Here is a 26,871-nt window from a genome sequence, read left to right on the forward strand (position 1 = left end):
GAAAATATAGATTAATGTTAATTGCCTATGTAGCAGTTGTATCTCATGTTCCAGATGCCTATGACCTTGCAATCGTTTCCGGTGCTATGGGTGAAGGTCACATCCCATGTGAAGCGCTTCACGAAATGGCTAGAATCGTTCGGCCAGGTGAGTACATCTCAGAACCGGGACACCATGTGCCCAGTCTAAGTAAACTTCGTCTCAGTGTATTTCGTTACACTTGTAACAAAACCTAGTAGAAGGTCGCGTCAGGTAACCTTTGAGCAACCAATGACGGTCCAATCAAATGTTGTCATGGCAGTACGTACGTCGTGTGCATCAACCGGAAGGGATCGTACGCTAAATAGCATTCGGAATAGTTTGGGTATGAACCTTTTCGAGATAAAAGGTTCATAAGGGATGTGCGAATGTGCACTTTCGCGATTTGGTAAGCTGTGTTCTGATTGGTCTATCTCAAAGGTTACCTGACGCGACCTCCCATAAGGTTTTGTTAGACTCAGTGGTGGAGTGTAACGGAAAGTACTGAGGATAAGTCTACTTAGACTGCCATGTGCCGACTTTGATACGAAACTACTGGCAAACAGGGATCAGTTGGACCGGCGCAGAGAACGGGTTTACAAGAAGTGGGCGATGCACTGCAATGAGCAAAATCATTTTGGTTTGTGAAAGGTAGAGCAGATGTAGGTTAGTGCTCGTGCAGTGCATGACGGTGAAATTGATTCCGCGCATACCTCATACCTTACTCATAAGACCTTCAGCTGGTTGGTGCAGAATGACGGTACAACCTTGGGCCCCTTCGCTGACATTCCCCATCGCCAGTAAGCGGCACTCGCGCGTGCTAATACGGGTCATTTCTCGGTTTGCCAGCTGTATTCCTTTTTCCTTTGAGCATTTTGTGTCAAAAGACGGTGATATTCGCTATTTATGTCAGGCAAGATGCATTTCGGTAGGTTTATTTCTGCTTGTAGTGCACTAGTGTTTTCCTTGAAAGGATGGTTCTGTTTCACAAACTGTTCCCAACGAACATGTCTTTCTTACTGAAATATAATGAAATATATTTATGTCGTTCGGTCACGGGACATCCTGGAAGTTAAAAACAATATTATAATACAAACTTGCATGTACATCGGAATCTGTGACGAAATGTCGCACTCGTGAATGAAAAAAAATGTTATTCATAAATTGTGTATATATTGTACTTCCAGACTTTTAAGATGTCACTCATATCTGTAAATAACATAATATGATCCCAGATAAACGATGATTAATGTTAAATGTTTAGTCTGTGTCAATATTAGTTTATCTGTGTACGTAATATAGCAAGAAACCAAACTGTATCTCCCGATCAATATTGTCATTTCACACGAAAAGCAATACTCTGACCAGTTCTAACCTTGGTCCTTAAATACCCACAAATATCTGGGTAAGAATTGGGCTTCAGTAACCCATGTTTGTCGTAAGAGGCGACTAACGGGATCGGGTGCTCAGTCTCGCTGACGTACATGTCATTAAATCTTAACTGCGTAGACTGATGCTCATGCTGCTGACCACTGGATTATCTTGTCCCGATTCGACTATATACAGACTGCCGCCATATAGTTTGAAAACTGCTGATCACGGCGTCAAACATCAAAACAACCAGGCCTGTAGTAAAGTAACCGACCAACTTGATCCCATCATGAGGGTAAATCTTGTGACCGAGTTTTGTCGTTGCGGTTGCGCATATCCATCTCCACTGGTAAAGAATGGAACTAGTGTAGTATGTTTTTCAGGGGGGATCATTTCGATATCCATGAGAGAAGAGTTCTTGGATTCCTGCACGGATTACAGGGGGCGCCTCGAGCCTTTGATGGAGAAGATGGAGAAGGACGGAGAATGGAAGCTGGTGTCACGTGAAGTCAGACCGAATTACTACTGTGGAAAATCTGGCTTAGTGTATCGATTTTCACCTTGTTAAATTAGCTGAATGAACTGTATTAGACATTTACTCTAGATATGGTCACCATGGTGTTGGGTTGTTATAACGGTCTTTCAGTTATCCATGAGATGATGCAAGGATGTGATCTTCTCTGGGTTAGTCCACGCTGTCTGGCACTGCCAGCGGTGGCACAACTTCCGCCATCCGATGCTTGCCACTTCCGCAGTCCGACATTCCAATTATAGTACAACTTCCGCTATCCGACACTGCTCGCTAAGGCTCAGCTTCCGCAATCCGACATTGCAGTTATAGTACAATTTCCGCAATCCGACACTGCTCGCTAAGGCTCAACTTCCGCAGCAGTCCGACATTTCCCGTTATAGTACAACATCCGGTATCCGACACTGCTCGCTAAGGCTCAACCTCCACAGTCTGACATTTCCCGTTATAGTACAACATCCGGTATCCGACACTGCTCGCTAAGGCTCAACCTCCACAGTCCGACATTTCCCGTTATAGTACAACATCCGGTATCCGACATTGCTTGCTAAGGCTCAACCTCCACAGTCTGACATTTCCCGTTATAGTACAACATCCGGTATCCGACACTGCTCGCTAAGGCTCAACCTCCACAGTCTGACATTTCCCGTTATAGTACAACATCCGGTATCCGACACTGCTCGCTAAGGCTCAACCTCCACAGTCTGACATTTCCCGTTATAGTACAACATCCGGTATCCGACACTGCTCGCTAAGGCTCAACCTCCACAGTCTGACATTTCCCGTTATAGTACAACATCCGCTATCCGACATTGCTTGCTAAGGCTCAACCTCCACAGTCTGACATTTCCCGTTATAGTACAACATCCGGTATCCGACATTGCTTGCTAAGGCTCAACCTCCACAGTCTGACATTTCCCGTTATAGTACAACATCCGGTATCCGACACTGCTCGCTAAGGCTCAACCTCCACAGTCTGACATTTCCCGTTATAGTACAACATCCGGTATCCGACACTGCTCGCTAAGGCTCAACCTCCACAGTCTGACATTTCCCGTTATAGTACAACTTCCGCTATCCGACATTGCTTGCAAAAGCTCAGCTTCCGGATTCCGACATTCCAGTTGTAGTACAACTTCCGCAGTCCGACACTGCTCGCTAAGGCTCAACCTCCATAGTCTGACATTTCCCGTTGTAGTACAACTTCCGCTATCCGACATTGCTTGCAAAAGCTCAGCTTCCGGATTCCGACATTCCAGTTGTAGTACAACTTCCGCAGTCCGACACTGCTCGCTAAGGCTTAACTTCCACAGTCTGACATTTCCCGCTATAGTACAACATCCGGTATCCGACATTGCTTGCTAAGGCTCAACCTCCACAGTCTGACATTTCCCGTTATAGTACAACATCCGGTATCCGACACTGCTCGCTAAGGCTCAACCTCCACAGTCTGACATTTCCCGTTATAGTACAACATCCGGTATCCGACACTGCTCGCTAAGGCTCAACCTCCACAGTCTGACATTTCCCGTTATAGTACAACATCCGGTATCCGACACTGCTCGCTAAGGCTCAACCTCCACAGTCTGACATTTCCCGTTATAGTACAACATCCGGTATCCGACACTGCTCGCTAAGGCTCAACCTCCACAGTCTGACATTCTAGTTATAGTACAACTTCCGCTATCCGACATTGCTTGCAAAAGCTCAGCTTCCGGATTCCGACATTCCAGTTGTAGTACAACTTCCGCAGTCCGACACTGCTCGCTAAGGCTTAACTTCCACAGTCTGACATTTCCCGTTATGGTACAACTTCCGCAGTCCGACATTTCCCGTTATAGTACAACTTCCGCAGTCCGACATTCCAGTTATAGTACCACTTCCGCTATCCGACATTCCAGTTATTGTACAACTTCCGCTATCCGACACTGCTCGCTAAGGCTCAGCTTCCGCAATCCGACATTCCAGTTATAGTACAATTTCCTCTATCCGACACTGCTCGCTAAGGCTCAACTTCCGCTATCCGACATTCCACTTATAGTACAATGTCCGCTATCCGACACTGCTCGCTAAGGCTCAACTTCCGCTATCCGACATTCCAGTTATAGTACAACTTCCGTAGTCCGACATTCCAGTTATAGTACAACTTCCTCTATCCGACATTCCACTTATAGTACAATTTCCGCTATCCGACACTGCTCGCTAAGGCTCAACTTCCGCTATCCGACATTCCAGTTATAGTACAACTTCCGTAGTCCGACATTCCAGTTATTGTACAACTTCCGCTATCTGACATTCCAGTTATAGTACAACTTCCGCTATCCGACATTCCAGTTATAGTACAACTTCCGTAGTTCGACATTCCAGTTATAGTACAACTTCCGCTATCCGACATTCCAGTTATAGTACAACTTCCGTAGTCCGACATTCCAGTTATTGTACAACTTCCGCTATCTGACATTCCAGTTATAGTACAACTTCCGCTATCCGACATTCCAGTTATAGTACAACTTCCGTAGTTCGACATTCCAGTTATAGTACCACTTCCGCTATCCAACATTCCAGTTATAGTACAACTTCCGCTATCCGACATTCCAGTTATAGTACAACTTAGGCTATCTAACATTCCAGTTACAGTACAACTTCCGCAGTCCGACATTTCCCATTATAGTACAGCTACTACTGTCATAGGATGCTGCTCGCTAGGATCCCAACAACACGTGTCGTTTTGTCTGATTACAAAGCCGAGCGTGCAAGAATGCTTCGTCAGCATTTTCTTTTCGAAGAGTTCCTTATTAGACAGAACAACGTTTGATAACTCCATAAACAGACATATGAGTATGGACCTAAAGTGAGCAAGGGACAAAGGTTTGGAGGATAATGTTTTGTGTTACTGAAAAGTCCCTGTAACACTGGAGGATTTTTTACTTACAGATATCACGCTTTTTGTGATTACATAAACTAACATACTAAAGAGAGTTCTGATGTTTGGGGAATTTATTACATATAATATATATAATATTATATGTAATATAACACAAAGAAGATGTTTGACAAGCGTTTTAATGGGACAAGTCACAAACAGTGCGCACATGATTCAAAAACACAAAATGTGTACTTTCTTATGCACGTCAGATAATAGGTAGGTTATATTCAAGTTTGCATTTCAGCAAACTTCCACATACTTCTTGGTGTCGTTTTCAGCCACTGTGGAATGAACGTTGCATTTTAAGATAGTGAATTTTACCTATTGTATATTTGAGATTACACTTTCTCCGCGAAGTACAGTTTCTAGTATTTGTGAGGTTGGGTTCCATCCGGGCTTTCAATCCTCAAAATTGCAATACGACACTTAACTTGACTGTAGCACAACGACTGTGTAAGCCTATGGTAAATACAGAAAGCCTGTGCAAAATTTTGACTGTCTTCTGTTTTGGTGTAAAGAAAAAATGGCTGTGAAAGTGTATGAATGGATGGGTGAAAGTCGGGTCCGTTTGACGTTTGTTTGTTTGTTTGTTTGTTGTTTATCTCCAGCTATATAGCAGCGGTCTGTAAATAATCGAATCTGGACCAGACAGTCTAGTGATCAACAGCATGAGCATCATCCTTCGCAACTGGAATACGATGACATGTGTCAACCAAGTCAGCCAGTCTGACCACTCGATCTCATTGGTCGCATCTTGCGAGCAGCGTGCGTTACTGAAGACCAGTTCTAGTCCGGGTGCTCACGGGTTTGTTTTCACCAACACGTTTTCTATAATCATTCTTTTCTTTTCTACACTAACTTGAAATGATTCAAACTTGAAATGCGTCTAAATCAATGTTCCATTCACAAAATTTGGCATCAAATGGGATTTTATTCGCCTTACACTGCACAGCAGTACTCTGCCTTTCACGGGGTATGAAACCAAACCAGACAATCATGTGATTGATGATTGTATAACTAATTGTACCGTTAGAGCAATGGAGTATGTGCTTGGAGTGCTTTGTTGTACTGAACCCGTGTGATGTCTCCCGTGTATTATATGCCAAATATATTTATGACCAGTACTGGGGTAGCCTAGCGGTTAAAGCGTTCGCTCGTCACGCCGAAGACCCGAGTTTGATTTACTACATGGGTACAATGTGTCAAGCCCATTTTTCGTATCCCCCGTCGTGATATTGCTGAAATATTAAAGGTCGCACGCATCGTAAAATACAACTTTGCAGATTCCGATATCTTTCGGGATGCACTTACCGAAACAAATCACCAAAAATGCTAATTCAACCTGTAAAGTTGAAAAAAAACGTAATGAAAAAAGCCCTCGAAATCGGTGAAAGGATTCACTAATTTCCCCCAGAGCTGAGGGAAAAAGTGGTTTCAACAGCTATGCTGGCGATATTTCATTTTGACCTGAAAAATATTTTTCGAACCGAAGCGAGGAAAGTGCGTTGCCAGCCTTTGCTCGCTTTGCTCGCATGTAAGAGGACTGGTCATTTTCTTCATGTCGCGCAACCCCATTTGTGCTACACTTTGCCTGTGATGTGAGTAAGGTTTAACGCCATTTAAAGCAATATCACGACGGAAACCCCCACAAATCACCTTACGCATTACGCCCGTGCGGGGTATCGAACTCGGGTCGTCGGTGTGACGAGCGAACGCGTCAAACCACAAGGTTACCTCCACTGCACTAAGAACAGAAAGGACACACTGGTTTCACCATTAATTCAATGTATATTATGTTGGCGTAAAGTGAGAAGTGACCCAAGTGTTAACCTTTGACGAGTGAACGCTTTAACCACTAGGCTACTCTGCGCCACTGTGCGAAGTCGCCACTGGCCCGCTAACCCTAAATCCCCTCAAGCCAGTAAGTGTCCACAGTCACTGGCCCGACTGGCTAATGAATTATCTTTTGTAAATATATCACTGTCTGCGACTTGTTCAGTTATAATACACTATTAAATCATGCAGAATTAAAAATGTAAAAAAACAAACAAACAAAAAACAAAACAAAACTAGAACAAAAATGTTCACCATATTTGTACCTTAAAATGAAACGCGTGTAACAATATCTCATTATCATCTTTTTTAAAAATGTTTTGCTTAGTTCCTGCATTCAAATGTCGGTCAAGTTTATTATGTTGTTGGCTAGTTAGCTTGCCCGACTGACTAGCAAAGTTTGGAAACCATTTCGCACACTACCCTGCACCGACATCAATTTATTTCCACTGTGAGCAGATCCTGGCGCGAGGAAGGGACGCAATCTTTACTTAGACATCCGGCACTTTTGGGCACGTGGTACCATTAGTAGTACCAAAAGAAATATGAACGTTACACTAAAAACATTAAAGATATCATAGTCATAACTGTTTTTATTATTTAAAGAACAAATATTGTTAACAAGGGATAGGTTGTGATTAAAACATGAGAACAAGTATTATATAAAAAAGAAGAATACAAAAACATATCAATCAACAATATGCCAGCATAGTTCACCCTCGGTGTGTTTAATAATTAAATAAAAGCTATTATGCAATGTTCTTGCTTAAGACACGTCTCTTCACAGTTGGCTGAACCGGTTCTACAGGCAACATGCTAACACTCAGTAAAGATCACAGGCCCGCAGTCAGCGGAGGTTCACAATAAACTGGAGAGCAAATTATATAAAATGCTGTAAATATGATACTGAAACGAAAGTATTAGTATTAGATAGCAGTAGTAGCCGATTCAATCAGCGCATTGACATATAACAAGGACCATCATCATTCGTGACCATTCGGGTCATTCCGGAACAAGTCGGACAGCGTCTTCTTGCAGAGGACCGAGTGATGACAGACCACACCGAATGACGAGGGTTGGTTGACTGGTTTCTTGTTTAACGCCGCACTCAGCATTATTCCAGCTATATGGCGGTGGTTCGTAAATAATCGAATCTGGACCAGACAATCCTGTTATCTACATCATAAGCATCGCTGTACCGACATTTCAATCAAGTCAGCGAGTCTGACCAATCGGACCCATCAGCCGCATCTTGCGCCATTGAAAGACAATTTGCAAGAGTAGCTTCTTTACACATATCTCTCTCAGAAGATCGCTCAGAACACCCGATTGTGTTTGATATCTAGCATCACTGAACTTTCCTCAGTGGTAGATATGTGTACTTGCCAGAAATGCAGAACCACAATCGGCTGAATTTCTAATGAAAATAATGAATGATGAGTCTCTTTCGCTGTCAAACAAAATTCTTTGAAATCAGTAATTTACGAAGGAAGTGTAGTCCCCAACAGAACACATATGATCACTTTCCAAATGACCTTGAGAATTCCAACTTCTCTCAGGACATATACAACTGAAATATGTTTCTCTGCTAATTTCAAGCAATCTATCATTCTGTACTTCAAGGAACAAAATCAGCGCACTCAGGTCATGTGACCACAGCATAAAATGTCCTTTGTAAACGACACCTTAAATACGCTAGACACCCAACAGGTCACCGTCATTCGCGTACAACCCATGGCATAATGTGCGGGTTTGAAAAGGTACCAGAATTAGACACAATGTCCCACCAAGCCAGTTACACGTTAACAAAGTGAAAACTATTTGACAAATTATCTCATCAGCATTAACCACTATGTCACCATCAGATACTATAATGTAAAGAAATTCCTATTCTGAAACATGCTACTAGCTGTCACGTATTTGAAGCCCCGTGAAACAAGCCCAACTTCATCACTATGTGATGTGCATTTAAGTTTTGCGCAAATATTAATTATATTTTGAACTTTACACCAGCAATACAGCAACAGGGACGGACAGAAATAACTATATCCCAAGCATTGTATGCTTTGGGGTTCATTTATGAAATTGGTTTGATAAATAAATTGGTTTTATAAAGGGAGATACCTACATAATGAAAACTACAGCAAATCTACTTTAATAGCATAGGAAGCACTGTAATTGTTTTACTAATATAATCTCTGTGAACTAACATGAATGGTTTCAACAGCTATGCTGGCGATATTTCATTTTGACCTGAAAAATATTTTTCGAACCGAAGCGAGGAAAGTGCGTTGCCAGCCTTTGCTCGCTTCGCTCGCATGTAAGAGGACTGGTCATTTTCTTCATGTCGCGCAACCCCATTTGTGCTACAGTTTGCCTGTGATGTGAGTAAGGTTTAACGCCATTTAAAGCAATATCTCGACGGAAACCCCCACAAATCACCTTACGCATTACGCCCGTGCGGGGTATCGAACTCGGGTCGTCGGTGTGACGAGCGAACGCGTCAAACCACAAGGTTACCTCCACTGCACTAAGAACAGAAAGGACACACTGGTTTCACCATTAATTCAATGTATATTATGTTGGCGTAAAGTGAGAAGTGACCCAAGTGTTAACCTTTGACGAGTGAACGCTTTAACCACTAGGCTACTCTGCGCCACTGTGCGAAGTCGCCACTGGCCCGCTAACCCTAAATCCCCTCAAGCCAGTAAGTGTCCACAGTCACTGGCCCGACTGGCTAATGAATTATATTTTGTAAATATATCACTGTCTGCGACTTGTTCAGTTATAATACACTATTAAATCATGCAGAATTAAAAATGTAAAAAAACAAACAAACAAAAAACAAAACAAAACAAAACTAAAACAAAAATGTTCACCATATTTGTACCTTAAAATGAAACGCGTGTAACAATATCTCATTATCATCTTTTTTAAAAATGTTTTGCTTAGTTCCTGCATTCAAATGTCGGTCAAGTTTATTATGTTGTTGGCTAGTTAGCTTGCCCGACTGACTAGCAAAGTTTGGAAACCATTTCGCACACTACCCTGCACCGACATCAATTTATTTCCACTGTGAGCAGATCCTGGCGCGAGGAAGGGACGCAATCTTTACTTAGACATCCGGCACTTTTGGGCACGTGGTACCATTAGTAGTACCAAAAGAAATATGAACGTTACACTAAAAACATTAAAGATATCATAGTCATAACTGTTTTTATTATTTAAAGAACAAATATTGTTAACAAGGGATAGGTTGTGATTAAAACATGAGAACAAGTATTATATAAAAAAGAAGAATACAAAAACATATCAATCAACAATATGCCAGCATAGTTCACCCTCGGTGTGTTTAATAATTAAATAAAAGCTATTATGCAATGTTCTTGCTTAAGACACGTCTCTTCACAGTTGGCTGAACCGGTTCTACAGGCAACATGCTAACACTCAGTAAAGATCACAGGCCCGCAGTCAGCGGAGGTTCACAATAAACTGGAGAGCAAATTATATAAAATGCTGTAAATATGATACTGAAACGAAAGTATTAGTATTAGATAGCAGTAGTAGCCGATTCAATCAGCGCATTGACATATAACAAGGACAATAATCATTCGTGACCATTCGGGTCATTCCGGCACAAGTCGGACAGTGTCTTCTTGCAGAGGACCGAGTGATGACAGACCACACCGAATGAAGAGGGTTGGTTGACTGGTTTGTTGTTTAACGCCGCACTCAGCATTATTCCAGCTATATGGCGGTGGTTCGTAAATAATCGAATCTGGACCAGACAATCCTGTTATCTACATCATGAGCATCGCTGTACCGACATTTCAATCAAGTCAGCGAGTCTGACCAATCGGACCCATCAGCCGCATCTTGCGCCATTGAAAGACAATTTGCAAGAGTAGTTTCTTTACACATATCTCTCTCAGAAGATCGCTCAGAACACCCGATTGTGTTTTATCTAGCATCACTGAACTTTCCTCAGTGGTAGATATGTGCACTTGCCAGAAATGCAGAATCACAATCGGCTGAATTTCTAATGAAAATAATGAATGATGAGTCTCTTTCGCTGTCAAACAAAATTCTTTGAAATCAGTAATTTACGAAGGAAGTGTAGTCCCCAACAGAACACATATGATCACTTTCTAAATGACCTTGAGAATTCCAACGTCTCTAAGGACAAATACAACTGAAATATGTTTCTCTGCTAATTTCAAGCAATCTATCATTCTGTACTTCAAGGAACAAAATCAGCGCACTCAGGTCATGTGACCACAGCATAAAATGTCCTTTGTAAACGACACCTTAAATACGCTAGACACCCAACAGGTTTCTGAGTCACCGTCATTCGCGTACAACCCATGGCATAATGTGCGGTTTGAAAAGGTACCAGAATTAGACACAATGTCCCACCAAGCCAGTTACACGTTAACAAAGTGAAAACTATTTGACAAATTATCTCATCAGCATTAACCACTATGTCACCATCAGATACTGTGATGTAAAGAAATTCCTATTCTGAAACATGCTACTAGCTGTCACGTATTTGAAGCCCCGTGAAACAAGCCCAACTTCATCACTATGTGATGTGCATTTAAGTTTTGCGCAAATATTAATTATATTTTGAACTTTACACCAGCAATACAGCAACAGGGACGGACAGAAATAACTATATCCCAAGCATTGTATGCTTTGGGGTTCATTTTTGAAATTGGTTTGATAAATAAATTGGTTTTATAAAGGGTTGGGGTTCATTTATGAAATTGGTTTGATAAATAAATTGGTTTTATAAAGGGAGATACCTACATAATGGAAACTACAGCAAATCTACTTTAATAGCATAGGAAGCACTGTAATTGTTTTACTAATATAATCTCTGTGAACTAACATGAATCCTATTTTAAAATATGAAAGACTATTGCAGTTTGAAGTTGCAAATAAACCACACTGTTCACTGAATATACCTCAAAGACTTTATCAGCGACTATACAAAATACTGAACAGGAAAAGAAATGCAACACTGACTTGTTGTCAGGCTTCTAAATAGAAGACATAAACATGAATGATTTCATTTTTTTTAGAAAATTGTGTTTCCTTTTGCTGTTCAAAACATACATTATATTAAACGGCTGCCTGCACACATTGCGAGAAAACTGTAGAAGCCATACCCTTTCTCAATAGGTATTACACGTGCCAAGCCGCCTGGCACAAACATATCATGTTTTCATAGCAGCCCTCTGAAGGTGCACAATCTTAGGAATTCTATTACAACTCAAATCCTGAAAAATTACGCCTGAATGTCCCACCACTGAGTTCAGTAAGTTTCTAAAGTCCATAAAGTTTCTAAAACCAGTTAGCATAGTTTGTGCTTCGTACATATTATCATAGTGTATTCAATATAATGATCTGTGCATAAATATCTATAAATCAAGATGAAAAACAGTATAAAATGGAGATTTCTAAAGATCACAGCCATATATATCACTAGCACTAAAGAATCATAGTGACAGAGCGAGTGAGGAATATACGTGTTGGAGGATGATTATAGCAACATTTTCACCAGCATGACAGGCACCAACAACAGTCTTCACATATTGTACAAAGGCAAGAAATCGAACAAGATATCTTTACCATGCAACCAACCTTAAGAACAACTTTGCCCAGTTCAGTCAGTCTAGAGAATGATGTATAAGTGGTTAGTAGTTATGAAAAACTGTTCAATTTTGAGAGCAGTTCCAGGTTTGAGGCCCAACATCCTCTGCTTTCAAGATCGTAGTATCTCCATTTGTTGCCAAGAAACATCAAATTTGAGCCAAGGGATTTTAACAATACCATGGAGATAACATGCAGATACATGTATAGGAGAGGTTGATTGGTACGTTGGCTGTATGACTGCAGTCTTCAAGTAATCAAGACTGGGCCATACAATCCAGTGATGATGAGTATGAGTGTTGATCTATGACACTGGGTCTATGTCCCCAATGGTTAGGTTGTTTTCACCTGATTAAACCTATCAAAGTCAAATATATGCAAGGTTTTCATCATGTATAAGAACCTAAAGGAACACCCACATAATTCATACTGATTGCAGTGAAATTCTCTTAGTCTGGTAACCATGGTTTGCAGAAATACCATCCTCAATGGCCAAGTCTGAAACAGAACTACAGGACAAAATATGTTCCGAGGAATTAAAGACAGGATGGACATAAAACACCCTGGAACATAGAGGCTAAATCGGCCTGGCAATCTCCATGATGACAACAAACATTCATCATCCTAAACTCTGTCCCTAGGAGATAAAATTTTGAGAGAAGATTTTGGACAATGCCCTGATATGCTATAATGTCATGAACTTGATGATGTCACAATGCTATGACATCGCTGCACTGCAAGTCCAATATGGCAAAAATCGTGTTCAAAGATGTACATTTTTCATTGAAAACTAATGAAGACTGATATTTGATGATAGACAGAATCTCATCCTCATATGTACTCTGATATGAAATATATCAACACTCATTGATAAAGGTAAAAATATGTAACTTTGTAACTTCATCAACTCGTGGTGACATTCTTGACATGAAAAGACACTCGGGTGAGATTCTCCATATATCCACAATTCATTCAAACAGGAAATGCGTAAAGAAGATGTTTTGACAAGGAACAGTGATGTCTGGGTAGACAGTGACCACTGGTCAGACTTGCCCCCCGTTCTAACAGAAACAAAAACATTCAAATCAGACCCAGTTGGAGGCACATACAAAGCACTATTTGTGTTAATGTCCTTACTTCAACACAAAGAATTTACCGCAGGGCAGTTAGAAGGTTTTTGTATCAGATATACATGAAAGTTCAAGTGTTCCTATATTTATTTCCAGAATTTCATTTACAGTAAAAGAATCCTGGAAAGGAATGAAGGTACACTTGTACTTTCATGTGTTCCCTTATTTGTTTCCATGAGTATATCCTATGAGTGTATGTTACTCGATCAATGACAGTGCATCATTATATCTTGACCAGACAAATTCTTGAACCCTGGCTAGCAACACCAATTGAAATCTGGGTTTAAATTGTGCCACTGAAATATACATTGTTCTAATTTCAAACAAAATCTTAATTCTTTCGAACATTATGGATCATTGTTCAGTAGATCAACCACATGTTCGTTTAGCCTACACTTGAAAGTTACAGACGTTTTCATAAAGTCAGAAATTGCTGAGTGAGGTATTAAACAAAATACAAACAAGCAATTTCTCCTGAAAGAAAACTGACCGTCACAATATATTTGATCTACAATGAAATAAATGGAACAAACAAACAAACAAACAAAATGATCTTGTGATAACAGTGGTAAGAAAATCCATGTTTGTATAACAGCTATTTCAGAAATTTTACATTCATGCCGAACGTCCATTCCATAAACTCTATTAATAAACTTTTGATCACATAGTTTGTGATGAAGACTCTAACACAAGCTTGAAGATCAAGGACTGTTGAGATATTTCCACCAGTCCTTCAAAGTATATTACCAGCTCTACATTGTAAGAATGACTTGTATTACATAAAGCTAAAGCACTCCATGCAGCAATGAAAGACTAAAATGATGGTGATGCATCTATAGTGTCTTATTACTAGGGCTGGCTGGGTCCAAAGTTTCAGTCTGGGTACCCAACCCCACTCTATTACCCTACTCGAATACCCATTGTTAATTCTTGACATCAAATTTGCAAGAAACGGTAATATAACTCCACCTCCAGGGAGAGGGAGAGGGAGAGAGAGAGAGAGAGAGACTGCCCACACCACCTAGGATCCTCCTTTGCTGTTCACTCTCCTAAGTTTCAGAACTTCTCACAACCTTTTCACTGGCTGGTGATATCTAGAGCACTTATAAGAGCTTTTAACAGACCACTAAATTTCTCTATAAATAATGAGTGATTGATGCACTGTTCTTTGTTTAAAGGTCCAATCTTCAAGTGACAATCCGATTATGTCAAATAATAGATTTCTAATACATTATCAACCATAAACATACAATGTAACAAAACAACACATCAAATGCATGTTATATTATGTTTATATTTATCCATGATGTAAGTCAACCATATTCCCCAATAACACATTATCCTACCTCACACATGTAGTTTTCTGATTGGCTGAGCATTCTTCTGTTATTTTCAATGTACACCGCTTACAAGCGTGGTGCATTGCAATACACACCGCTGCCAACAGTAACTCATTCAGTACTTTGTTGTAGCTACTTTTTTATAGTTACTTTTTTATCTCGAATAACACTTCATCATGCATGACTACCAATGTTTTGTGAATGGAAATCAATGGAAGGGTGATAACTCTGAATCTGTTTTTCTTGTGTTGCCCACAAAATCTAGCGAAGGCTACGAAAACATTTCACTCTTTTTCCCATAAATAAATTTTGACAAAATGTTCAAATGTAGTCCGTGTGAATATTATGAAGGGGAATTACATCGCGTGACTTTATTAAGACAATACCTACAGGAGAAAAAAGCAAGATGCAAAATTCGAATTGGCTGAAGTATACGATCCGATACCCATGCTTCAAACAGTTCAAAATTAACATTGAGATGTTCGTAAGATAAATATGTTGTTCACTGGTCCCCTTGTGACCAGTGAACAATTTGTAATGGCACAATGCTTGACCACAGTAACATATTACTATTATTACAAGTAAAACATCAGATTTCATTTAACTGTCAGTGCACAGCTTTTTTAGTGTGAAATTCATCGTCATCTTTCTGTGTCTACTAAAAACCATCATGGATAGTTAGCCTGGCGACAGCCAATCACATTTCGCCTTGTTTCAGCGCTCGAAACTGCTCAAGATGAGAGTAAACATTACATTCTGGATCTATGGAAATATTTTCAATAGACATTCAAATATCGAATCTAAATAGTGGTGATGGTTGTCGAAAATTGAAACAAAGGAATCAGATTTGATTTTCAATGAATTGAACCAAATTGCTGCTGCCCTATGAAACACACTGCTTATTATCTCACTGTACAAAGTTTCTTTCTACAACATGGGAGAGACATGTAGTGGGCTTGCCGGGGTAACATGGGTATTTGGGTTGGATGAGACCTCAAAGGCAACCAGCTCTCATGATTAGTCATGTAATGGCTTGTTTATGATGATAACAGTAAACCTCCACAATGACACCATATCAATGTGCATATCACGTACTGACCATGCTAATATAGCCTCTGACTAATATTTGTTTGAGGGAACTTTAATGTACACACAGATTGTTTCGTATGTTGATCTGAAGAGCATTGCAGGGTTCCAGTCAAACAAATACAAAATCAGACACTTGCACCCAACTTTGAAGATCTAGAGTTAAACTCAGGATCATGTACCTGGCTATTCATTTAGAACACTACCAGGGGAACTTGTTAGGGTGTTCAGTCTGTTGATGCATAACATGAAGTGATCTGTTGTAGGGGTGAAACAGTGTACCGCAGTATTAGTAGAACTGCGGTATAGTCTCTTCGGTTCAGTATACTGTAATGCAATCCCCAAATTTGGTATTTTCATGGTTTGTACCATCATTTCCCTATTGTCATAAGATGACAGTTTTGTTCATTCACTACAACAAAGATTACGGGTATTTTTTTCCATGTTTTTAAACAATGTAAAGTTTGGCTCTTGTCACTTTTCTGTATTATGATCAAATCTCACACACTGAACCAAAATTGACCAAACCGAAAGACTTTGTACTGCAATACGTACCATACTGTGGTGACGCCATACCACTGTACCCTAATCTGGTGTTAGTAATTCAGGCTGCTATTTAACAGGCATATCCATGAGTTTCAGTATTGCAACTTTCAACAAATGATAAAACTATGAACAAACATCCTCTATGTCTCTAGGGCTCAAATTTTGGCAACCTTCCACTAACTCCACATCCACCTCCAGTTCCTGCAAATCTCTAATTATCTGCTCTTGGTTTTCATAAAAAAATGTTTCATCAGGCATGCCACTCATTCTAACTGGCCAATCAGGATGAGAGTTACAAACCAGTCTTACAGTCAGGTTGCGGTTATCAACAAAGTAGCCTCTAATCATGATGATTACTAAAAAAAACATTTAGGGATTGTAAAAAAATCTGACGCTATAAAGATATACAGACTTATTTAAGAATCCTAAAAAATCTTTCCAACCGAAAAGATGACTTAATGTGTTGCCCATTTCTTTCTTACCTACATGTTTGAAGGGTCAGTACAATGTCATGAGGTCAAGGTCATGTAATGTCAAGGTCAGGTGAATGTAACATCACAAGAACCACAGGAATGGATGGAGGGGTTAATGTAAGCTGCCAGAACCGCAGGCCCTGGATATATAGAGGGTAATAAACATATAACTATCCTTAAACATTTATATCATATTCTGACTAGAAAACACACCACATGCATTAACATTATTCAATCCAAATAAATACACAACTCTGTATAAACATGATAAATGCAAACAACAAGTAAAAAGGTATATTGTATGGATACAAATTATGGCAGCTCAATTCAACAAAGAATGTATTTAGAATATAAACCCATTCTGTTACCATGGTAACCAGCGGAACTGTAAAATGTAAAGTAACATGTCATTTGCTAACTAGTATGAACTATTCTCATAACGGAGTCATTATAGCCCACTGACTAAATGTTCTTGAACAAAACATGCCCCATAAAAGACAATTATTCAAAAGTAGTTTGTATAGAGATGGTTTGTGCCAGTCAAAACCCATGTGATATATATCTTTAGGTTTCTAACCTGTCTTGTTTGCATATATAAGCTGGACATGCATATTGACAGTTACCATGGCAACAATATCCATGGTAAATGTCATGCACATTACCTACATTATCATTAAATGTCTCAGAAAAATACCAGTTTGATTATTATAGAAGCATGGCTATCAAATGTCCAATTTCAAAAAGACTTAAATAAGTATTCATTCAAGAAATCTCCAAAAGACAGAAAATTATACCAAATAAACAATGTTCACAGAAAGTTGATAATATTAAAAAGTGATATGATACATTCATTTAATAGTTTTCAGCACTATGACCTCAGCATTAATCGACAAGAAATTACTACCAGGGTTGTAACCATAGTGATGACACCTGTGATTTGAACATGTATCTTGACAGTAACGTAATATGAAACATATCTTAGAGTAAGGTAGCGATACAGCAAAGAATACCTGAAATTTTACATTAGGGAAGCACTTCATGAAAGGAATTTAACAGAATTTAACACAAATTAATAGTCATTTGATCACTGGCATGTGATATCTTCAACACTGACACATGAAATCCACAGTAGAATGTTCATTTAATTGTTACTTAAAACATACCTTAATCTATTTGCATCAGTACTTCTTCTGGCGATACAGAAATCATATGTGACAATGCATTGTGATTCACCAAATGTGGGGTGATTTGTCACTGTGCAAGTTCTACACCATTGTGCTGAAACAAGGCTAAATTATGTCCTGATTTTGACAAATAAGTTCTCATATTTCACAAGTCTCTTGCTGAAGAATCCAACTTTTCACCTGCTCTGAACAATGACTACTTGCATTACCAAAATCTACATTCTTCTGAGATGTAAAATATATAAAGCATTCTGAAAAATTTGAAAGACAGAATATACTGGAAAAAAATCAATAATTTTCATATTGTTTGGCATAAAGTAAACCCAAAAAGTAGCAATATATATATTCATAACAAAATTTCACAGCTGCAGCATATTTGAGAAACAATCTGTTGGTTTCTGCACCAACTTATGTTCATGGCAGTTTAAGTTTTGTACACCTCATCGATGAGGAGGTGGATGTGATCACGGGTCATGAACTCTAAGTTTTGTACACCTCATCAATGAGGAGGTCGATCTGATCACGGGTCATGAACTTCTGGTGTATCTTGACGTGTACTCGCATGTTATCGGCCCTTGTGCCGGTACGACCACAGACCTTGCACACAAAATGCTTGTTGGGGCAATGCACTGTGCGAACATGCTTGGTGAGGTCGCCTCGCTTGAAGAACGAGCTGCCACAGGTATCACAGACGTGGGGCTTCGATGTTGTGTGGACTCGCTTATGCGACGTGCAGTGTGTGAGTGAGCCGAACATCTTGTTGCAGATGGTGCATCTGTAGACAGGCTTGGTTGTCTTGTCATTGTGACTCAGTTCATGCTGCTGAAGTGACAGCATGGTTGGGAAGGCATCCATACAGACGTCACACGAATGTTGAAGTCCGTGACAGGTGAGAAGATGGTATTTCAGACTCCTCCATGAGCGGAATGACCGGACACAGTGCTGGCAAAGGAAGGGGAGAGGTTTGTTGGGAGTTCCAGACGTCGATCCACCTTCGTCCTGATCTGCTCCACATTCGGACACGCCTTGAGAATCCTCGTCCGTGATGACTACCGATGTTGACTGACCCATGTGCTGCCTCCGATGATGATTTGCTAAGAGACCTGGATCGAGGAAGACTTCCCCACAAAGTTCGCAGCTATAGCTGCTCATTCCTGCGCTGTTGTCAGGCATCTTGGGACTAGACTGGGTTACGGGACTTGCATGGGACTCGAGGTGCTGCTCCAGCAACGCCATGGTGGAGAAACTACGGTCACACTGGTAACACTTGATCTCCCCCGTGGATTCAGCAGTGGCTACCAGCTGACTCTGCTGCAGGAGAGCAGTGGGACTTCGGGGACCGTGATCCGAAACAAGGTGAAAGAGAAGGCTCTCAAGGGGAAGGGTAGCTTGGGAACAGATGAGACAAATGCGCTCGTAGCTCTGGCGATGAGCATCCATGTGCATCAAGAACATTTCCCGGCCTTGACAGAACACCTGACAGAGAGGGCAGGCAGTGACAAACATCTCAGGGAGACTATGTTGGTCATCTAGCGGGGACATGAGGGCTGGTTTAGCTCCACTCCATACCTCCCCTGGTTCAATAGCAGTGATATCCTTACTGTTAGAACAAGACTTGGAGGAGTCTGTTGTCTCTTTCTTCACTGTGACTTCCTCGTCATCTTCTATCACAATCAGATCCGGTTCTGAAAGCAGCAAGATTGGACATTATCAAAGCAGAACATGAACTGCATTAACTCAGCATGTGGATGTGAGGTAAAAAATGTGGTCAAGATTGCTGTGCATTTTCATAAATATGCCTGTAACAATCAGAAATAGTGACAATTTTATAGTGCTTACTTACTGACATACCATGCCACAGTTCACAAACGATATCCCTTTTATGGAGTGAGTGAATTTAGTTTTATGCTACACTCAGTAATATTCCAGCTATATGACTGCAGTCTGTAAAAAATCAGGTCTGGACTAAACAATCAAATGATGAACAGCATAAGCAGTGTGACGCGTCAATCAAGCCAGTCAATCTGACACTGTCAGTTACCTCTCATGACAAGCATGGACTACTGAAGATCAATTCTAACCCAGATCTTCCTGTTAAGGAAGACTTTAACGTATAGTCAACAAACCCTTCTTTTCCCCCTGAATACCAGGCAAAGTAACAACAAGTACCACATTTAATTACTGTTCGCATAAGGATAACATATATCAAATTATGGCCTTTATCATGTTTATAAATTATAAGGAGATGCTACATCCACAAGACAACAGAGGCAGTGAAATGCCATGACAATATGCAATTATAAAGTATGTCTCAAATTAAGAAACTACAAATTTTAAAATCCAAATTTAACAAAGCAATTTTTTTTTTTACAACACACTTTTTGGGAGCATGTAGAAGATTTCAAGCATAACAAAGACCTGAACTACTTAAAATATGTCCAACATTAATCCATTTCAATCTACCTCCTAAATCAAGATTAAGAAAGCCTTATGCAGGAGTCTGTCGGGTGGCATGTGAAGTAGTTTTAGCCAGTAGTTTATGCACTTCACCAAAGAGTGTCATACACATATTTATGTCTTACAAAGATTTTCTTCCAGCTCTGTTCTTTCATGTTCCCATATTTCTCATGGGTTTAATTTTTAAATCAAATTTTTAGGTCCTGGCAATGACATTTTAATCACAGGGCAAATACATTATATTCCATGCATACCATACATTTGCACACCAAATATTTTCTATTTTTCATCACTAACACTGCTTATTTTCACTCTTGTTCAAAAGCATCTACATGTAAACAGTGTTCATGAACAGTGTCTAACCCTCAGACAAATTTGGCAGATTCGCCAATGGTCCAACGGTCTACAACCCACCAGCCCCAGTGTTCGACTCTATATTTCACAATGACTTTAACTGAACTTGTCATATGTAACACCTCATACTTGTTTGCTGTTCATAAATTTTACATCTGTTAATAAGTTCAATGCCAGTTATTAGAAATGCTTAATCTGAAATGTGTATTTAATTTTTAATTCTATGGGTCCTGTGAATTTTCAGTGGGTCAGACAGACATTTGAAACTTACAGGACTCAATGTCTTGTTACACTGAAACACCATTTGTGAAAACTGTGTAAATGATATCTTCTGCCTTAGCCAACTATATTTAAAGGTTAGTCAAATCAGGCATACTAACACCTCCAACATGCATTATCCATTTTGTCTTTCATAGTACTACTTTAACATACAACATACAAAACTTATTTCAAACCTTCATCGCTGTCTTCAGTGTCCTGGTCACGCCTATGCTTGTTTGCGAGTCTCTCCAGCTCCCTATCTTCACTACGACTTTCAGATATCTCTGGCTGTTTAGCAAACGATTGATGTCCATCTCTAGCAGCAGAATTTCTATCACTCTTCAACTGTGAATCTGACGATTCAATTGTCTTTGTGCTATCTGACAATGACATCTGCACAGCATATCGAGTTTTTACATCTTGAGTTTGAGAAAGGGAAGGGGAAAATCCTTCTTTGTGCTCAGTGGAAGCTGTTCTGACAATATTCCGTAAAACATCAGAACAAGATGTAGGCTGTTTTTCAACTTTGTCCAAAACAGACAGCCATGACGGTGTGGTTTCTTTTCCTAAACTAGGTTCTGGTGATAAAGGTGACTGTTCTCGAGATCGAGATTCTTTTTCCACACTGGCTGAGTTCTTGCTTTTAGTTAAATCATGAGCAATTTCAGAAATGTTTCTCTTATTCAAAATTTCTTTCAAAGTTCTATGAGAATCACACGAATGAGTATCACAGTCATGCTCTGAAATGTCCTTTTCTGTACAAGAGTATTTTAGTTCCTGTTTCTCGTCGGGTTCAATTTTCACTTTGGCTTCAGCAACTTCGCTGCTGGACACAGGAGCAGGGGATGAGGGTGGTGACTGACTAGTGACCATGGCCAGATGATGGTGGTCCTTTCTGTCACTGTCGATTTCTTGTGCTCGTTGGGCAATTTCATACAGCTTGATGTTAAATGAATCTGTTTTGTTGATGGTTAAGGACAACGTCCCTTCCAGGGCAACAGAATGGATTCGCCCATCTGGAGAGTTTTCATACAGCTCGATGACTCCATCGAGGAAAGCTCGCCTCAAAATCTTCTCCATTACACTACGGCTGAAATCAAACCTCGCCATCATTCCTGAAATACAAAAGGAAAAGGCAAAATAAAGCATTAACTAACATGAGTACAATATTCTATTTGAAACTTTACAAGTAATACAACCTGGATACCTGCAATGAGCGACAAGTTTTGACTGATTATAGCATCACAGTCTGTTTTTGCACAAAACTAACAGCCCATGAAACATCAATAATAACAATATAGTTAGAGATAAAGTCTGAAAATGGGATCCTGATTATCGGGTGTGATGCTGGTCTCACAAGACTTGCAAAACATGAGGCAATTGTGATATGGATCAGGACTAGCAAGTACGAACATATGTACTGACTGAGTGAGTGAGTTTAGTTTTATGCTACACTCAGCAATATTCCAGCTATACGGTCTGTAAATAATCGAGTCTGGATCAGACAATCCAGTGATCAACAACATGGGCATCGATCTGCATGACTTGATCAAGTTGACAGTGTTAATTTAATATTGATAGCAATGTCCCAACTTACCATACACAACCTAAAATTGTGGTTGACAGAACCCTATAGCGCATTGGCAAAGTGATGTAAGTTCTGTTACTGCATGGTCACATTTCTGTCACACAATATATCTACATATCTACTGTTCTGGACTCCTACCCACCATGTTCATAATACAAACATAGCTTCACCCAAGTGTATCAATAATAGAGAAATAAGGCTACAAAGCTCCAAATAAGCCTATAAAGTAGCCATGTTTGATTTAAATTCTTAATCATTTTCATATAAACCTAAAAATTAAATTTATAATAAATTGTAATTACCTATTTTATTCACAAATGTAACGATATTTAAATCAAACTTAAGTTTATCTCCCCAGTAATTTAGAAATAAAAACATAACTCAAATATGTCTTTGAAACTAACCAGTTTGTCTGCTTCAACAAGAATTTGAAGAAACGTGTGAGAAAATCCACGGTTCTGAGAAATACCTTTGGTAGGTTTGTAATTGTAAATTTGATCAGACAAGCTATCACTAAGCTACAAATATATGCTAAAACACGATTAATCAAGAATAATGACATGAAGAAAAATGAAAGAAAGATCAACTTTACTGCTTAGCGAGACATTCGCCAATCAGCAGACTGTCACATTTTTTGCAATTTTTGCTGAAAAAGATTCTTTTTCTTGTGAAAAAGACGTGCATCAGGAATCTCAAAGACGAAAATCTACTTACCAATTACAAATTTGGTTTATTCTACCCACCTTTGATGACAACAGCCACAGAATACCATCAAATTCTAAGTAATTTGTAACCAGAAACACCAAAATATTTTGACGGTGGCCATCTTGGGATTTATTTTAATCATTTCCCGGACTTATCTCCCTTGGTATGAGGTGGCCTGCCGCTAAAAATACTTTTGCACGCAATATCACAATACATACCATTTATCTGGATTTAACAAAATGCAAGAATTAATGTAAATTAGTTAATGGAATCTATGTAACATATCGTAGATACAAAATATTAGACTATATCCAGAACGGGTTATGAAATCTAAAGTTCTAAGAGACGTGACGACGATGCGGCCATATAATCCTTCACACATGTCCAACACATTCGACAGATCGACACATTGTGTTGCGTGAATTTGCCACATGGCACAACAGCAATGTTACTTGGCAAATGTATACAGGGCTTTTATTCACCCTCACACCATGACTGTCCAATGAATTTCCTTTGGTTAACTCGTTAGTAAAGCTCCGTGGGCGTAGCACGGTCTTATGGACTATCTGATCAAACTAATTAAAATTCCATTTCCACCGTGAAATAGACGCATTGATGCGTTTATAGGAACTGCAACCAGTTAAACGAACCAAACACCCTAAACAGCGTGCGACATAACCCATGACCCGCTGGCCCGAGACTAGGAAAATTCCATTTTGGGTCATTAAATCTCCGAAGTCATCGACACAACTGGCCAGTGAATTTTCATGGGATCATTTTGTAAACGCATTCCTCTCTCCGAATTGTGCAGTTATAATACACTTTCATCAGTTTAATCATGAAATCCGTGCCATGCCGACAATGCAAGCATTTGTTTAGTTTCTACATTATAATTTGGGCTAGTGAACTAGTTTGTGGGTTGGTGACTTTCAGGTATAACTAGTCTGACAAAATTTGGAAAGTATTTCGAACGCTGATCCCAAGCATATGAAATATTCGTTCCAGTTAAATTACCTCCTTTTACCAAACTACCCATCATGCACTTTAGACATTGTACCAGTCTTATCAGTTGCGGCTGTCCAAAATGATGCCAATCCCTTCATTACTGACATGTTGGATAAGACATATAAATAGGATCTTTAAACCATCATGGAATATCCATACTAAGGGCAATGTACTTTTCTTCCGCAGCCCATCTCCCGAATATACAGTTTCTCGGACTGGCCTCCCGTCAGGCGTTAAGCCTGTGAACACTTAGCTGCAGTAATTACACAAGGTTGACTGCCCGCTGTGATCGCGCAGCTATTTCGTCATAGCAGAGACCATATAATAGATTATATGGTCTCTGGTCATAGATGAAGGCCACTTTTGTTGCCACACAGCAGTAGCAACCAAAATAATTATCGACCACAAAGTGGATTATGTGGGAGTTAAACTTTTTTCAGTTATTTGCATAAAAGTAAAATTCGAAAATGAGTTATCCCGTCGTAATTGTCAGTGCGATGAAACATTCCTTTCATTACATATTACGGTGACTGTGTCAGCTGCAGTTCCTGCAGTTCATATGATTGAAGCTATGTATACTGAATTATCGTGACGAATGCGTGATTGAGAATTACAGTGACGAACCTTTATTTCAATCAGTTATCTTTCAACTTTCTTTACTTGTCCAGATGTGTTTTTCGTTGTTGTTGTTTTTTTATATCTATTTATTTATTTTATTTATTTTTAATGCAAAGGCAATGGGAATTAAACTTAGACACTGGAAGATGTGTGAATGTTCCTGAAAAATATTGTCTGTATGAGAGTGTTTCAAGTCAGTATTCAAATACAATTTTGAGCATTATGTGTTGTCGGTGTAAACGTCAGTATCTGTGCACGGGTATCTCGAGAGGACATTAGTTTAACATGCATTCTGAACGGGACTTTGTTTTAATTTGATGATGTGGATTCCAAATATTATCCAAGTCTTATTCTAGTGAGAACACGTTCCGCTCCAATGAGTTCACGTGTATCTCCTTCACTCGTGCACATATTTTGTTATTTTCGTTTCTGCAAGACTTAACCATTACTGATTTAATGGAATTACATTTTCTCAGTAAAGTATCCCATTTTAGTACTCCAAACATTTGTTACGACGAGTTCCATTGTCACAGTCAGGCACCGAATATTAGACCGAACTGATAGTCTTTAAATTTCATTTGAAACTGGATACTTCATGTAACTGTATTTTTCGATTTTTGATATTTCCATCACGTCTGTCTGGTGTCATTATCCCTATGTCCATGCTGTTGATCACTGGATTGTCTGGTCCAGGCTCGATTATTTTCAGACCGCTGGAATACGGCTAAGTGCGGCGTAACGCTTAACTCACTCACTCACTGTTGTGTTGATGTTACCCATGTCGGTTTTCAAGTTGAAGTACGTATGACAGTGTTGTATACATGCGCACTGAAGCGGTCATAAAATCAGACTTTTTAAAAAAAAATCCAAGCTGATAGTGTCTAATCTTAATCATTGTCCAGTCAAATTCGAATGTCATGGTAGAATGTTACATGCATCAGAAAATTGTCTTTCTGTTCACTTATTCTGTTTGGTTTGTTTTTATGTGCTGTCAAATACACCCCAACCATTTACTTTTAAACATGTTTTGGCGTGTTTATATCACATAGTACACGATAACACAGGGTGCAAAGACACTTGCTCATTCAATAGAACACTGGTGTTTCAAACATTCAAAGCTCAATACATTCGCGACGATACGAGCTCTAATTGAACTTTGGAAACCCATGCTTGTCGTAAGAGGCGACTAACGGGATCGGGTAGTGTGACTTGGTTGTCGTATCAAACTTGAGTAGATCGATACTCAATTCACTCGTCACGATACAAGCTCTAATTGGAGTGCGGCAAACCCATGCTTGTCGTAAAAGGTGACTAACGGCATTGGGTGGTCAGGGTCGCTGACATGGTTGACACATGTCATCAGTTCCCATGTGCGCAGATCGATGCTCATGTTGTTGATCACTGAATTTTCTGATCCAGATTCGAATATTTACAGACCGCCGCCTATGCTTATGTATATGGCTGGATTCTCTGGTATAGATTCTGTCACATAGATGGGATATTGCTGTCAAACAGCAAACACTCCAATACCTTGAGAATAACACACACCGTTTTGGGAATTTCATATCATCTGAGTAAGTGAGTGAGTTGGGTTTTGAGTCGCTTTAGCAATATGCCATCAAAATGACGTCGGGGTACACAAGAAACAGGTTTCACACGTTTTATTCATGTGTCATTTGAAACTATATATTATGTCAAAATATCTTTCGGGGTATCTTGTTTGCACGTGTTTATGCCTCCATATACCGAATAACGCTTGGGTGATACAGCCATCTGATCTTACAAAGAATGA

General features: G+C 39.6%; 2 protein-coding genes and 1 long non-coding RNA gene across 6 annotated transcripts in view; 2 read left to right on the top strand and 1 right to left on the bottom strand.

The window, feature by feature from the left end:
- The window catches only part of LOC137266368 (methyltransferase-like protein 27), a 44,124-nt gene extending 41,688 nt beyond the window's left edge, over nt 1–2,436 (top strand). For all 4 annotated transcript variants that reach the window (XM_067801861.1, XM_067801863.1, XM_067801860.1 and 1 more), the window contains exons 5-6: nt 55–147; nt 1,773–2,436. In XM_067801861.1, coding sequence (XP_067657962.1) covers nt 55–147; nt 1,773–1,957 — 278 coding nt within the window. In that variant the 3' untranslated portion in view covers nt 1,958–2,436. The remainder of the gene's footprint in view (nt 1–54; nt 148–1,772) is intronic.
- Nucleotides 2,437–3,570: 1,134 nt separating this feature from the next.
- Nucleotides 3,571–5,336, top strand: LOC137266370 (uncharacterized). The gene is made up of 2 exons (XR_010954975.1): nt 3,571–3,891; nt 3,926–5,336. It is a non-coding gene; the product is annotated as an uncharacterized lncRNA (long non-coding RNA).
- Nucleotides 5,337–17,790: 12,454 nt separating this feature from the next.
- LOC137265745 (zinc finger protein 436-like) lies at nt 17,791–23,572 on the bottom strand. Its single transcript, XM_067801195.1, has 3 exons — nt 23,495–23,572; nt 21,358–22,278; nt 17,791–19,776 (listed from the first exon to the last, which is right to left on the bottom strand). The coding sequence occupies exons 2-3, from the start codon at nt 22,274–22,276 to the stop codon at nt 18,572–18,574; spliced, it is 2,124 nt and encodes a 707-aa protein (XP_067657296.1). The 5' UTR covers nt 22,277–22,278; nt 23,495–23,572; the 3' UTR covers nt 17,791–18,571.
- Between the last annotated feature and the right edge of the window lie 3,299 nt (nt 23,573–26,871).

The sequence above is a fragment of the Haliotis asinina genome, chromosome 15 (assembly GCF_037392515.1).
Source record: "Haliotis asinina isolate JCU_RB_2024 chromosome 15, JCU_Hal_asi_v2, whole genome shotgun sequence".
Classification (NCBI taxonomy): Eukaryota; Metazoa; Mollusca; class Gastropoda; order Lepetellida; family Haliotidae; genus Haliotis; species Haliotis asinina.

What these genes read in the sequence shown, in the direction of transcription:
- LOC137265745 (XM_067801195.1), bottom strand. Translation starts at nt 22,276, where the DNA reads ATGATGGCGAGGTTTGATTTCAGCCGTAGTGTAATGGAGAAGATTTTG. An exon ending in CACTGAAGACAGCGATGAAG is followed by an intron (nt 19,777 to 21,357) that starts GTTTGAAATAAG and finishes TGCTGCTTTCAG; the next exon opens with AACCGGATCTGATTGTGATA.